Source organism: Oryctolagus cuniculus, chromosome 5 (assembly GCF_964237555.1).
Source record: "Oryctolagus cuniculus chromosome 5, mOryCun1.1, whole genome shotgun sequence".
NCBI lineage: Eukaryota > Metazoa > Chordata > Mammalia > Lagomorpha > Leporidae > Oryctolagus > Oryctolagus cuniculus.
In genome coordinates, this window is record NC_091436.1 from 130,014,214 (window position 1) to 130,028,441 (window position 14,228).

Sequence of the window (14,228 nt, forward strand, 5' to 3'; positions counted from 1 at the left end):
ATAGTTTTTTTTTTTTCTTAATATGCTTGGATGAACTTTTTGAAGACCTAATATATTATATGTGTCATTTTATTGAGTGCTTCCAAGTGTATTTAATACAACATACAATGTAACTAACAAGGTAGATATCCAGATCCTCATTTGTAGTTGGGAAAAAAACGGAGCCTAAAATTCAGTATTTTGCTTTGAGTCCATGTCTTTTAAGTAGCTGATCTAGAATTCTGCTACAGATCTGTCTGATAATAACCTCTGTGCTTTTTTTTTTATTGAAGATTTATTTATTTACTTGAAAGTCAGAGTTACAGATAGAGGAGAGGCAGAGATAGAGAGAGAGAGAGAGGTCTTCATTCCACTGGTTCACCTCCCAATTGGCAGCAACAGCTGGAGCTGCGCCAATCCAAAGCCAGGAGCCAGGTGCTTCCTCCAGGTCTCCCATGCAGGTGCAGGGGCCCAAGCACTTGGTTCATCTTCTACTGTTTTCCCAGGCCATAGCAGAGAGCTGGGTCAGAAGCTGAGCTACCAGGTCTCGAACCAAGGCCCATGTGGGATGCCGGCGCTTCAAGCTAGGGCGTTAACCCACTCCGCCACAGCGCCGGCCCCGTCCTCTGTGCCTTTTAATTACTGCATATACTGCCTCTTGTACTTCACAGGGGCCTTATTTTGTTGGTTAAATGAGTCCCTTAGGTTCTGTGGGTTTGTTTTCTCCTTTGTGCAAGTAGGGATAGAATTGTACTAGAAGTTCTCCAGCCTCCCTACTAGTTACAACAGTTCCTTGGCTGTATTAATTCTGTATAACAAATGTCCTAACTGGGTCAATGTAAAGTCACTCCAAATTTTCTCAGCTGTATGCTGTTTGCATTTTGAGTTGCAAAGATGAGAAGAAATTGCTGAGATCTGCATAATTCTAATTGCCGTCCATAAAGTAGCAATTATCCATTAGTTCAGCTCATCTCTCACTAGCTCAAGCATACCAGCTCTGCATGCCAGAAAATTCAGAGAAGAAAGGGTTGAGTGTAGTGTGTATGTGAGGTCCAAAGTGCTGCTTCTCAGTTGCTCATTTATTTCTGATATTACTCATTTTGTGTTGTTCGCACATTTCATAAACTGCTTCCAATAGTTTTTGTTGCTGTGGTGTAATGCCTTGGAAAGATCATGGCAGTTGGTGTAGGCTGACCTGGTTCTGAGAAAGTCTGCTACTTACACATAACATGTGGCCTTGGAATGCTTACTTACTGCTTTACTTCTGCAGAGGCACTGAGAGGCTGAGCATACTGTATTTAAAGATATTGTCCAGTTCTTCACACAGTATATGCTTAATGCCTGATAGTTATTGTTGGTGTCCATAAGCTCCTATATGCAAGTGGCCAAACAGTCTCTCCCTCATTGCAGAGAATGCTTTGAAACCCTCAGAACAAGTGAAGTCAGTTTCCCTGATTCAGTTAAGCAGAATAAACAAATCTTCTCCCAGTGGGAAATATTTTTTTGTCCTGTTTTAGAATTTCCTCTATGGCTAGCAAAGTACAGCTCTGGGAGTCTGAGTATCTCCTGAGTCCTTCCCATCTGTTTAGGCCCATTGTTTTTGATCTGTTTGTCATTGACATTACTGGAAGCCCCATTTCTTTTTTTTTTAAAGATTATTTATTTATTTGAGAGGTAGAGTTATAGACAGTGAGAGGTAGAAACAGAGAGAGAGGTCTTTCATCTGCTGGTTCACTCCCCAGATGGCCGCAACGGCCGGAGCTGCACTGATCCAAAGCCAGGAGCCAGGAGCTTCTTCTGGACCTCCCACTTGAGTATAGGGGCCCAAGGACTTGGACCATCTTCTACTGCTTTCCCAGGCCACAGCAGAGAGCTGGATGGGAAGAGGAGCAGCCAGGACTAGAACTAGTGCCCGTATGGGATGCCAGCACCTCAGGTGGAGGATTAACCTACGATGCCTCAGTGCAGGCCCCTGGAAGCCCCTTTTCACTCTGAATGATCCTAAATAACTTCCTGGATCTGGAGAGAGCCCACTGGGCCAGTTGATAGCCAGACGAGCTCTTTGTAAACGGAGAGATTTCCAGGATGGGGCACAACGCTTTCATTATGATCAAACTACACTACAGTGAAAAAAAGGCAGAAGCCTGGAAGTGCGTCATGAAGTCTGTCGGCCTTGTGTAGCTGGAAAATGCAGACTGCAGCTTGGTTAGCACAGAGGGCCACGTGCAGCCCTCCAGAACTCTCCCGGAAAACATCTGACTTCCACAGTCTTCACATCACGATAAACCGAGAGCCCTGTGTGTGATGCCTCCTGAAATGCCCTGAGTGTGACAGGAGCACATTTTCACTGATTTCAAGAGAGAATCGAGTCCACTTATTTTAGAAATCACTGCTCATTATTTTTGCGTATGGTGAGGTTCAGACTTGTTTGGGGGCAGGAGAGCAGGCTGTCTGCAGGAAACATGTGTGTTACATTACAGTCTGGCATTCCTAAACTCTGAAAAGAAGTAACAAGGAAAGGTAGCCTGCAACATAGCTCGGTGCATTTTAAGTGTGTTTTCCAATAAAAATCCAGGAAATGCAAAAACTACAGGAGCCAAAATCATTATCCCTATCATCTCAGGGCAGCAGACCTGCCATTTTTCTGACTTTTTATGATTTATTCTAATTCCTGGAAGAAGAGTTTCTCTGCTACAGACAAACCTACAAGTTCGCTATTATCTTTTCTTTTCTTTTCTTTTCTTTTCTTTTCTTTTCTTTTCTTTTCTTTTCTCTCCTTTCTTTTCCTTTCCTTTCCTTTCCTTTCCTTTCCTTTCTTTTCTTTCCCTTTTATACTCACATACTGAATTCTCCACTTGGAGTCTTGTAGAAATAATAAAAATTTTAAAAACATCCAAAACAACAGCAACAGCAATAGCATTAGCAGCAGTAGCAATGATTCAATGGAACCTGTTACGGACCACATATTTTTGTTAAGATTTTAAATGCAGAATCTTACTTCTCTGTCACAACAGTTCTTCAAGATCAGGGCCATTATCCCCTGGACTATTGTCATGGGGAAACAATTGAGAATAAAGGTGCAGGAACCCTCAGTTATAAATGGTAGATTCAGGGGCCAGCATCGTGGTAAAGCCACTGCCTGCATCACTGGCATCCCATATGAGCCCCGGTTGGAGTCCCAGCTGCTCCACTTCCAGTCTAACTCCCTACGAATGCACTTGGGAAAGCAATGGAAGATGGTCCAAATGCTTGGGCCCCTGCAGCCATGTGGGAGACCCAGAGGAAGCTCCTTGCTCCTGACTTCAGCCTGGCCCAGCCCTGGCTGCTGGGGCCATTTGAGGAATGAACCAGTGGATGAAAGATATCTCTCTGTCTTTCTACCCCCCTTCCCTCCCTCTCTGTATCTCTGCCTTTCAAATAAACAATAAATCTTTAAAAATAAATAATTAAAAATAAATAGTAGATTCAGTGACATTGTTATGCTGTAACTGGTTAAGTTGTCACCTATAATGCCAGCATACCATATGGTTGCCAGTTTGAGTCCTGGCTACTCCACTTCCAATCCAGCTCCCTGCTAATGGAGAAAAAGCAACAGAAGATGATCCAAGTGTTTGGCCTCTGCCATCACGTGAGAGAACCAGATAGGGTTCCAGGCTCCTGGCTTTGGCCTGGCCATTGAGGCTATTTGGGGAGTGAACCAGTGGATGGAAGATCTCTCTCTCCCTCTTTATTTCTCCATTTTTCTCTTTCTCTCTCTCTCTCTCTTTCTTTTTCTCTCCCTCTCTCTCTGTGACTTTGCCTTTCAAATAAATTAATTTTAAAAATAATAAGTAGTAAATTCACACAGCTCTGTCATGATTCTAAAAGGAGCTCAGACCTATATGCTAAAATCTCCAACTGTAATATTTTGGCAGTGTTCAGGTAAGTTTTAGAAATATGCTTGTTTGGGCCGGTGCCGCAGCTCAATAGGCTAATCCTCTGCCTCGGGTTCTAGTCCTGGTCAGGGGTTCGGATTCTGTCCTGGTTGCTCCTCTTCCAGGCCAACTCTCTGCTGTGGCCCAGGAAGGCAGTGGAGGATGGCCCAAGTCCTTGGGCCCTGCACCCATATGGGAGACCGGGGAGGAAGCACCTGGCTCCTGGCTTCGGATCAGCTTAGCATGCCGGCTGCAACACGCCAGCCGTGGCGGCCACTTTGGGGGCTAATCAACGGAAAAAAGGAAGACCTTTTTCTCTGTCTCTCTCTCTCTCTCACTGTCTAATTCTGTCTGTCAAAAAAAAAAATATGCTTGTTTAGAGACTGTTGCTGAAGAATCCTCTAGGGCCTATCATGTACTGGGAGATTCTCCCAGAGAAGCGCAGAGTGTTGACCATGGAACACTTTGTTCCAGAAATATTTTGTGGAATGTTTAGGAAATACTGGATTAGACTAACAGCCACCCAAATTCTGTCCAGTGTTTGTAGTTTGTAATACCTGTGCTAAGCCAAGCTAAAACCAGAAGAATTAGGTTGAAATGCAGCCTCACCAACTACCATGCTAATGTGATCAAACAGGCCATTTGTTAAGATAAGCATTTGCGTCAGCCCCATTGCAGGATTTCCAGCATGTGGTTGAAATTCGCTTGGCAAAGATTCCGTTCATGTTGTCACCTTCATAGAGGACTGGAACATGAAAGTTCAGCTCTAGCCTGGACCTCCCATTGTAGCCGTGTGCTGGCTCAGACTTAACTTCTCATTTGTTGTTTTGATAGGCAGGATTGTGGTGTCTTTATTTGGATACTTGAGCCACTTTAGGTCCAAAGAATCATGCTAATTTTAACCTAAACAACATGCATGGATTTATTATTCAACTTCCTCTCTTTACTAGGTATGAAAAATGAGGCTGTGCATGGTAAGGGCTCATAGCTGACTGGATAAGGATTCTAGTTTTTGATTTGCAGGTCACTGTTCTCTCTCTGGTCCTCTCTCCTTTTGAACAACACCTGTTAAGTGGGTTGTCTTAGACATGGCTGAGAGTCAGGCAAGAAGGTCATCCTAAGCAAATCCTCCCTGTTAGGACCCACTCTGACAACCTGGTAGCCTCTTGCCACAAAACACAGATATGTTTACCTATTATGAGAAGCAAACACATAGTCGCAGAATTGGTAGTATTTGCATTTTTGAGAAGAACAAGAAGAAAGGACAAATATGTGACTTTTTTTGTATTGAAAATTGACCTTGGAGTCTTTTTTTTTTTTTTTTTTTTTGGACAGGCAGAGTGGACAGTGAGTGAGAGACAGAGAGAAAGCCTTTGCCGTTGGTTCACCCTCCAATGGCCGCCGTGGCCAGGGCGCTACGGCCAGCGCACCGCGCTGATCCGATGGCAGGAGCCAGGTACTTATCCTGGTCTCCCAGGTGGGTGCAGGGCCCAAGTACTTGGGCCATCCTCCACTGCACTCCCTGGCCACAGCAGAGAGCTGGCCTGGAAGAGGGGCAACCGGGACAAAAATCCAGCGCCCCGACCGGGACTAGAACCTGGTGTGCTGGCGCTGCAAGGCGGAGGATTAGCCTAGTGAGCCGCGGCACCGGCCATGGAGTCTTCTTATGAGCAGAAAAACTTCCCTGCTTTATTCTACCTCAGAGGGAAGGAGATCTGTGGTATGTGTGGGGTTTTGGTCTATTGTCAGAACTGAGACCAGGACGGCCATCTGGACTGTTAGTCTTATTACACTGATGCCCGTGTCACTACATTTCAGCAGTGACCCACAGACGATACTTCCCCATGTCCCCGATTGGCTTACTTGCACTAGGAAATACAACACAACAAGTGAGGAGTAGGCCATGAACTATTAATGTCTGCTGCTAAAATGACTGATCTAAGTTATTTTCTGACCCCTTGAAATCTATTTATATCATCTAAAAAATTTGAATAATAGAAAAGTAGAAAAGAAAATTATGACTGAAGGCAGAAATTATTTGCTACTGAAGTTTTTAAACTGAAGTAATGATCTATGGTCTCTTATGAATAGACTATTCACAGAATGTTAAGTTTATTTTTTCTTAGTGCTCCCCTTTTTTTGGTCTGGAAAGTAAAAAATGGTGTGTTTCAGAGTTCTGCAACCAAGTTGGCTCATTGTAAGTGTATATAGACTTTTTGTGTATAATGTGGAACCAATAAAAAATAACAGACTAAAGTTGCTTGTAATCATGGGTGTTGGCCACTAAAGGAAAAGCTTCATGCGTATGGTAACTGGCAATGTGAAAGTGTCACGCACTGAAAATGTAAACCATATAAAGTGAGAGAGAAAACGTGAGGACGCTACAATGATAAGCGTGTGCAACTTCCTCTAAGCTGAACTGTTATTTATAGCCATTAAATAATGTCTTTCCCATTTCCAATCAGGACAGCAGCAAAGTATATACAACACACATTTCCTATTTGGAAATCTACAATGAATGTGGTTATGATCTGTTGGATCCAAGACATGAAGCCTCCAGTTTGGAAGATTTGCCGTGAGTAGCAGAACAACAAAGAATGGGGGAAATTGCTTTCAGATGTTCCTTTCAATTGTTTTCTTTGAAACTTTATGTGTTTCTGGTCTCAATCATAATTAGCAAATACTGGATAACAGATCTTTTTGTAACATAATGGGTATTTTTTTCAGTTGTGACAAATGGACAGTAGTGATGGAAACTAAAATTGCCTGAAAGTCCTTTCTTGGGAAAATCTCTTGGAGTTGGCATAAGAGAGTGCAGTGAGATTGGGAGTGCAGAGGATTGGTTAGACAATACTGCTTGATTTCTGCCACATGAAACCCTTTTACTCCTCTGTGACATTTTTTTCCTAAAGAAGGCATTTGAATTGGAGTTCCAACAGCAAGAAAAGAACCTGAAAGAGAGATGACCATACTTTAAGTTTTCCAAAATGCTTTTCTAGTCTGCCATCACTTGGTCAGTTGGCACTGATTGTTCCTTGACTGAAATAGAGTTACGTAGAGTCTTTGGAGCTTTTCTGTTAAGGGAATAAGCTACAATGCCAGTATTCATGTAATATTATGTACTGCTTGTTTGAATATCTGCCTAAATTTGACATATATTAATTGATAACAGTTCATATACTTTTGTCTAGACATCATATATCAGAAGTTGCCTACAAAAACATAAGTTTTAGTATGATTCTTATTAAATATCATAAAATAATTCAGAGACATACATATTAATAGATCTACAACCAGTTCATTATTTTAATTTATAAAGAAATTACGAAGAAATAATAAGGAAAATAAGGTGTACCCTTTATGCCACCTTTATAGGTGTTCTTCCAGTAATGTTGGTTGAGAGATTTGTATACCATTTCCTTTATGCTTCTAAAAGATGGAGAGTTAGGAAAGGAAATTACTGTTCATGCACTAAATATTTTTGTAAAAATTGAAAGAAAGCAAAGATTACTGACTCTATGGGAGAAAATGGCCTTTAAAAAAGCATTAGAATTAAGTAAACAAGAAAAAAGGTCAAAATTTTCACACAAAAGGATAGAAACAAAAACTTTAGATAGAAATGTATGGTTGGGATGGCTGTGGAGAGGAGTGCTGGGCCGAAATCCAGTCACTGGTGTGATGCCATTCAGACATGGGCACTGGGGGAGGCAGCTGGTTCATGAGGGTGGAGTTCTCTCACACAGACTTAGTGCCTTTATAAAATCGGTCCATGGGAGTTTGTTTGTCCCTTCTACCACATTGAGGATGCAGTGGAAGGCTGGTGTTCTGCTGCCAGAAAAGTTCTGGTATTCTCACCAGAACCCAACCAGATTGACTCCCTGATCTCAAAACCTTCAGAATTATCAGAAACAAATGCATATTGTCTGTAAGCCACTGGCTTATGATATTTGGCTGTGCAGCCCAAGTGGACTAAAACAAGGAGTCATTGCAAATAGAAGCCGCAAGACCAACTGAAGGCTTTCTGGAGAGATCTGAATGACAGGCTTTTAGTGTGAGAGTGACTGTTATTCTAGTAGGTTTCTGCATTAGTTTTCTAGCCTGCAGTCTGATTTACTTACTGTCAGACTAAGTGTTGCTTAAACTTGCTTTCAACAAGTCACATCTACACCTAAGAGCTTACCAGCCATTAGCAGTAACCCAGGGGAGAAGGACTTGGCTCTGATGAACATGGAGGAAGAAGGATAACCCAAGAAATGCATAAAGTAAAATAAAATAAAAATAAAAATAAATTGATTATGCCTACCACCCCGATTTGGTTCAGCATGAAATGAAAGATGACTCACAGAAGGCTGGTGATCTCACTTTTACTGACTGAGCCCGGAGAGGTATGACTTGTACAGAGTTTCAAACATAATCGAGGGGACCTGCCTTCTGGCATAGTGGGCAAAGCCGCCACCTGCAACACCAGCATCCCATATGCTCACTGGTTCATGTCTCTCGGCTGCTTCACTTCCTATCCAACTCCCTACTAATGGCCTGGGAAAGCAGTGGAACATAGCCCAGGTGCTGGAGCCCCTGCCACTCATGTGGGAGACCTGGATGAAGCTCATGGCTCCTGGCTTCAGCCTGGCCCAAACCTGGCCATTACAGCCATCTGGGGGAGTGAAACAGCAGCTGGAAGATCCCTCTTTCTCTCTCTGTCCCTCTCTCTCTCTGTAACTCTGCCTTTCAAGTAAATAAGTCAATCTTTATCACATATATAACTTTGGTGTCTGAGAGTACTATGGTAGATATTTGTGTTTAAAAACATTCTTCAGAAGTAGGAAGTATTTATTTCATTTGTAGGCTCTCTACCATCAGAAGCAAACTATGTCCTTAATAATTTTTAAAATTATATATATCAAATTATCATACTGTGCCACATATACATATATATAAAATTTTAAACATATTTCTTTAGATTTAGCAATATTTAACATTTTGCCATATTCACTTCATATGTAAATATGAAATATAAACACATACATACAATTGTTCTTGAAAGTGGGGATATTAATAATACGACACAGGATTCATGACAAAGATCATAAAGTGAGGAAAGAAAGATACATTATTATGTAGAGGGTATAATTCGATAAAGAAAACATTTATAGCCATCTATATGACAAATGATATGGCATTAATGTACTTTTTATTCATCTCTCTCTCTGTGTATGTGTGTGCATGTGTGTGTTTGTATGAGCTTTCAACTATGAGAGAAAATGTGGATTTTCTCTTTCTGTGTCTGGCTTATTTCACTTAGCATAATAATCTCCAGCTCCATCCATTTGGTTGCTAATGTAAGTATTTTATTCTATTTTATGGTTGTATATTTACCACATGTATACATGTATGTGGTATATGTATACCACATGTATATATACCACATTTTCTTTATCCAGTCATCAGTTGATGGAAATCTAGGTTCATTTCATTTTAGAAAGTACAATATTGTGTGTTAATTTAAAAAGAAAGGAGAAAAAGCTATCTGTTTAATTCAAACTGTTACTTTTTGAAAATGAGTACATAGAGGGAGAAGGACAGAGCATGAGTTACATTCTTCTGTCTAATTGACATGATTAGGTATAGCCTAACTATAGGAAGAACCAGGAATGGCCAGTGCCGCACCTCAATAGGCTAATCCTCCACCTGTGGCGCCAGCACCCTGGGTTCTAGTCCCAGTCGGGGCACTGGATTCTGTCCCGGTTGCTCCTCTTCCTGTCCAGCTCTCTGCTGTGGCCCAGGAGTGCAGTGGAGGATGGCCCAAGTGCTTGGGCCCTGCACCCACCTGGGAGACCAGGAAAAGCACCTGGCTCCTGGCTTCTGATCAGTGCGGTGCGCCGGCTGCAGCACACCGGACGCAGCACACTGGCCACGGCAGCCATTGGAGGGTGAACCAACGGCAAAGGAAGAGCTTTCTCTCTGTCTCTTGTTTCTCTTTCTCACTGTCCACTCTGCCTGTAAAAAAAAAAAAAAAAAAAAAAAAAAAAAAAAAAAAAAAAAAAAAGAAGAAGAACCAGGAATGAGAAAATCCCATTAGAATGTAAAGAAGGTAGTACAATGTAGATAAAGAGTCCTCTGCTAGAAATCAGGAAACCTGGGTTCAAGTTCCTACCCTATAATCTTAGATAGATAATTCTCCCATTTTCTGGGTTTCTTGTTGACTAGAAAATGTGGGCAATGAATTGAATCATATTTAACAACCTTCCGACCTCCAATGTCTAAAGTTCAAAGTCTAGTGACCTTCCCAGGACAGGATTTGTTTGGTAACTTCTCACCTCTTCACAAAAAGCCCAAGAAGTAATTTAGATGTTTTCCAATGTCCTCCTTCTAGAAAAGAACAAAGAGTGAGAGCAAGGACAGGGCCTTGGTTCACAGAGCCCTCTGTGTTTCCCAGCCTGCATGGTATCTATTAGTTATTCTCAATGTTGGTCAGAGTGGCTCTATAGATGTCGTTGGCTTTCTTTCTGAAGGTGCCACTGCTTCTTGGCAGCCTCGTCCTCTTGTTGGAGAATGAGTTTGCTGACTCAAGTTAGAAGTGACCTCAGTTATCAGACAAATGTTTTCAATGAACTACCTTTCCTGCCCCCCACCCACAAAAATGATCTGAAAGATGTGATTCTTGTGTTTTGGGCTACACCTTCATGACAACAAATCCCACCAAAATAAAAATGTTATTCAGAAATAAGATTCCCATATCCAGATCTGTACCCTGTTTATTTTATATATAGTCAATATTATAAAATTCCCAAACGGCTCAATAGGCACCTCTGGCCATTTGGTATAAGGATAGTAGCATTTGACTGGCATTCAGTCCGCTCGTTTTCCAGCATATAATCTCTTTACTGAGATTATAAAGTAATTCTCTGTAGTAGAATGTGAGTTGCTGTATGTTGATTGGGTTTATGTATGGACTGTTAATCTAGTTTCACACACTTTGAAGCGGTGTAAGCCCTGACGCTGAAATCCTAGGCGTCCAGTTGACTGGTTTCATTGTTGTGAGCCTGAATGCCCCAAACACTCTTAGTGCGTTCTGAAAGCAGGAAGTGAAAAGTTGACTTCTGTCTCCTCCCCTTGCAGTTGTCAATTTGAGGGACAATGGGAATATGCATTGACCCTTTCTGTGTTTTAACACAAGGCTTATCCATGCAAACCTTAAAACCAAGTTAAATGATCATTTTGGTGCTGTACAATAACAGCCATCCATAATGCCTTCCTTAACACTGAGTGACACAGCTTCCCAAATATCACCTGCTTCACCAAATATCAATATTCTCTTCTCACATGCACTCTGGATTTTCTGTTTCTTTTTGTTTTCTGTATTGCAGAAATGTTGCCTATATCCTGGCTGTGGATCTTGTAATATGACATCAGGGCACCAGATTAGTTTAAATTGCTTTTTTGAAAATCTTTGCTATAGTTTCTTGTTGAGTAAATATTGGAAACATTGACATATAAATCAGCAATCAAAAGTGATTAACACCACATTCAAACAATATGAAATACGTAATTCTATAGTCTCATAACTGTTTTAGAAATGGAATCTATAACTTAGAGCTCTGTGAAAAAGAAATCTGCAGAGCAAGATGGTTTCATTAAAAGAATTTTACCAAACATTTAAAGAAGAATCAGCACCAACTTTACAGTCTTTTTCAGAAAATAGAAGACAGAACACTTCCCAAGTTATTCTGTGAGGTCAGTATTGTCCTGTTACTAGACAAAGATATATACAAAAGTAAGGAAAGGGACTGGCTCTGTGGTGTGTGTGGCTCTGTGCCACCATGTGCAGCACCAGCATCCCAATATGGATACTAGTTCGGGTCCTGCCTGTTCCACTTGTAATCCAGCTCCCTGCTAATAAACCTGGGAAAGCAGTGGAAAATGGCCCAAGTGCTTGGGTCCCTGCACTCATGTGGGAGACCCAGAAGAGGCTCCTGGCTTTAGGGCCATTTGGGGAGTGAACCAGTGGATGGAAAACCTTTTTTCTCTCTTTGCCTCTGCCTCTCCCTCTCTGTTACTCTTTCAAATAAATAAATAAATCTTTTTAAAAAATAAAGAAAACTACAGGCTAATTTATCTTGTGAACAGAGGCTCAAAAAACCCTTAGCAAAATATTGGCAGTTCAATCTAACGATGTGTAATGTTAATTGTACACCACAACCAAGTGGGATTTATTCCAAAGTGAAAAACCAGTTCTACTTTCAAAAGTCAATCAGTATAAATAAACCACCATATCCATAAGGTAAAGAAGAAAAATTACATGACATTCAGGTAACTCATTTGACACTGATTCATGATAGAAATTGAACAAGAATAGAGAAGAATCACTTCAACTTATTAAAAGGGCACCTGCACAAAACCTACAGCTAACATCATATGTAATGGAAAGAGACTGAATATTCCCTCCCTAAGATCAGGGTGTAAGAATGTCTTCCCTCTAGACCATCGTTGTGGCTTAGTGAGTAAGGCTGCTACCTGCAATGCCGGCATCCCGTATGGACGCAGGTTCTTGTCCCAGCTGCTCCACTTCTGATCCAGCCCTCTGCTAATGGCCCAAGAAAAGTAGCACAAGGTGGCCCAAGTGCTTGGGCCCCTGCCATCCATGTGAGAGACTTGGAAGAAATTCTGGGCTCCTGACTTTGGCTTGGCCCAGCCCTGGCCATTGCAGTCATCTGGGGAGTGAACCATTGGATGGAAGATTCTCTCTTTCTATCCCTCTCTTGCTATAACTCTGACTTTCAAATAAATAAATATTAAAAAAATCCACTCTGACCATTCTTATTCCAATATAATATGAAAATGTTACTGTAATAAATCAAGAAAAAGAGATAAAAGCCATGTGTGTTGTTTTGGAAGTGTCCCTGTATGAAGATGATATGATTGTCTACAATGTGTATAACTTAAATATTTATAATTTAAATATGTTTATAAATAATTCAAATATAAATTTATTAATTTACAATTGTTTCTGAAAAAAGGAAGCAAAAGAAACACTGCCTAACTCATCCAATGAAACAAGCTTTACTCAAACACCAAAAGCAGATAAATGCATTATAAGAAAGGAAAAGTCCACAGGCTGGTGTTGTAGCATAGCAGATTAAGCCACCACCTGCCATGGCAACATCCCATATAGATGCTGGTTTGAGTCCTGGTTGCCCCACTTCCAATCCATCTCCATGCTAATGTGCCCTCAGTGGCAATGGAAGATGACCCAAGTGCTTGGATCCCTGCCACACATGTGGAAAACCTGGAAGAAGCTCCTGGCTCCTGGTTCAGCTTGGCTGGACCAGGCCATTGTGGCCATCTGGGGAGGGAACCAGCGGATAGAATATCTCTCTCTTTCTGCCTTTCCTTCTTTCACTCTGTAACTCTGTCATTCAAATAAATAAATAAATGTTTTTGATAAAAGGGGAAAATATAGACTGATATCTGTTTTTGTAAGATTTCATTTATTTATTTGAGAGGTAATACTACAGACAGTGAGAGGGGAGACAGAAAGGTCTTCCATTGCTGGTTCACTCTCCAAATGGCTACAATGGGCAAAGCTAAGCTGATCCAAAGCCAGGAGCCAGGAGCTTCTTCCAGGTCTCCCATGTAGGTGCAGGGTCCCAAGTGATGGGCCATCTTCTATTGCTTTCCCAGGCCATAGCAGAGAGATGGATCAAAAGAGGAGCAACTGGTACTAGAACTGGCATCCATACGGGATGGAGATGGAGGATTAACCTACTGTGCCACAGCACTGGCCCAGACTAATATCTCTTATGGAGATACACAGCAGACTCATAGAATGGCAAATGCCCTAAATAGCACTGTGGCCTCAGAATCAGTCCTTAAGACATTCGGATCTGGCTAAAAAGCCCATGAGAATTTCTCAGGCATGGAAAGCCAAAACACTGTGGCAAAAAATGACCTACATGTAAAATATCTGTGAGTGAGATCCCAGTGGAAAGAACAGACCATCAAAGAAGGAGGTACCTTTCTCTGAAGAGAAGAGAGAACTTCTACTTTGATTATGGCCTAAATAAGATTGGAGTTGGTGAACTCAAGAGGCTTCCATAGCCTTGGCAGCTCATGACAAGAGCCTCAGGTGATCTGATGTCATAAATAAGAATGTCAATTGTCAAATCAAAAACAGGAGTCACTATGCACTTACTCCCCACGTAGGACCTCTGTCCTTCATGTGTTGTACTATGAGACTTAATGATAAAACTATAGTCTTCAAACAGTACTTTATACTTTGTGTGTTTGTGTGGGTATAAACTGTTAAAATCTTTACTTAGTATAGAGTTGATCTTC

At 41.4% G+C, this 14,228-nt stretch overlaps 1 protein-coding gene across 8 annotated transcripts in view; it reads left to right on the forward strand.

Annotated features, from left to right (window-relative positions):
* KIF6 (kinesin family member 6) overlaps nt 1–14,228 on the forward strand; it is a 437,691-nt gene that overhangs the window by 88,928 nt on the left and 334,535 nt on the right. For all 8 annotated transcript variants that reach the window (XM_008262871.4, XM_051854769.2, XM_051854771.2 and 5 more), the window contains one exon: nt 6,359–6,468. In XM_008262871.4, the coding sequence (XP_008261093.2) occupies nt 6,359–6,468 (110 nt within the window). The remainder of the gene's footprint in view (nt 1–6,358; nt 6,469–14,228) is intronic.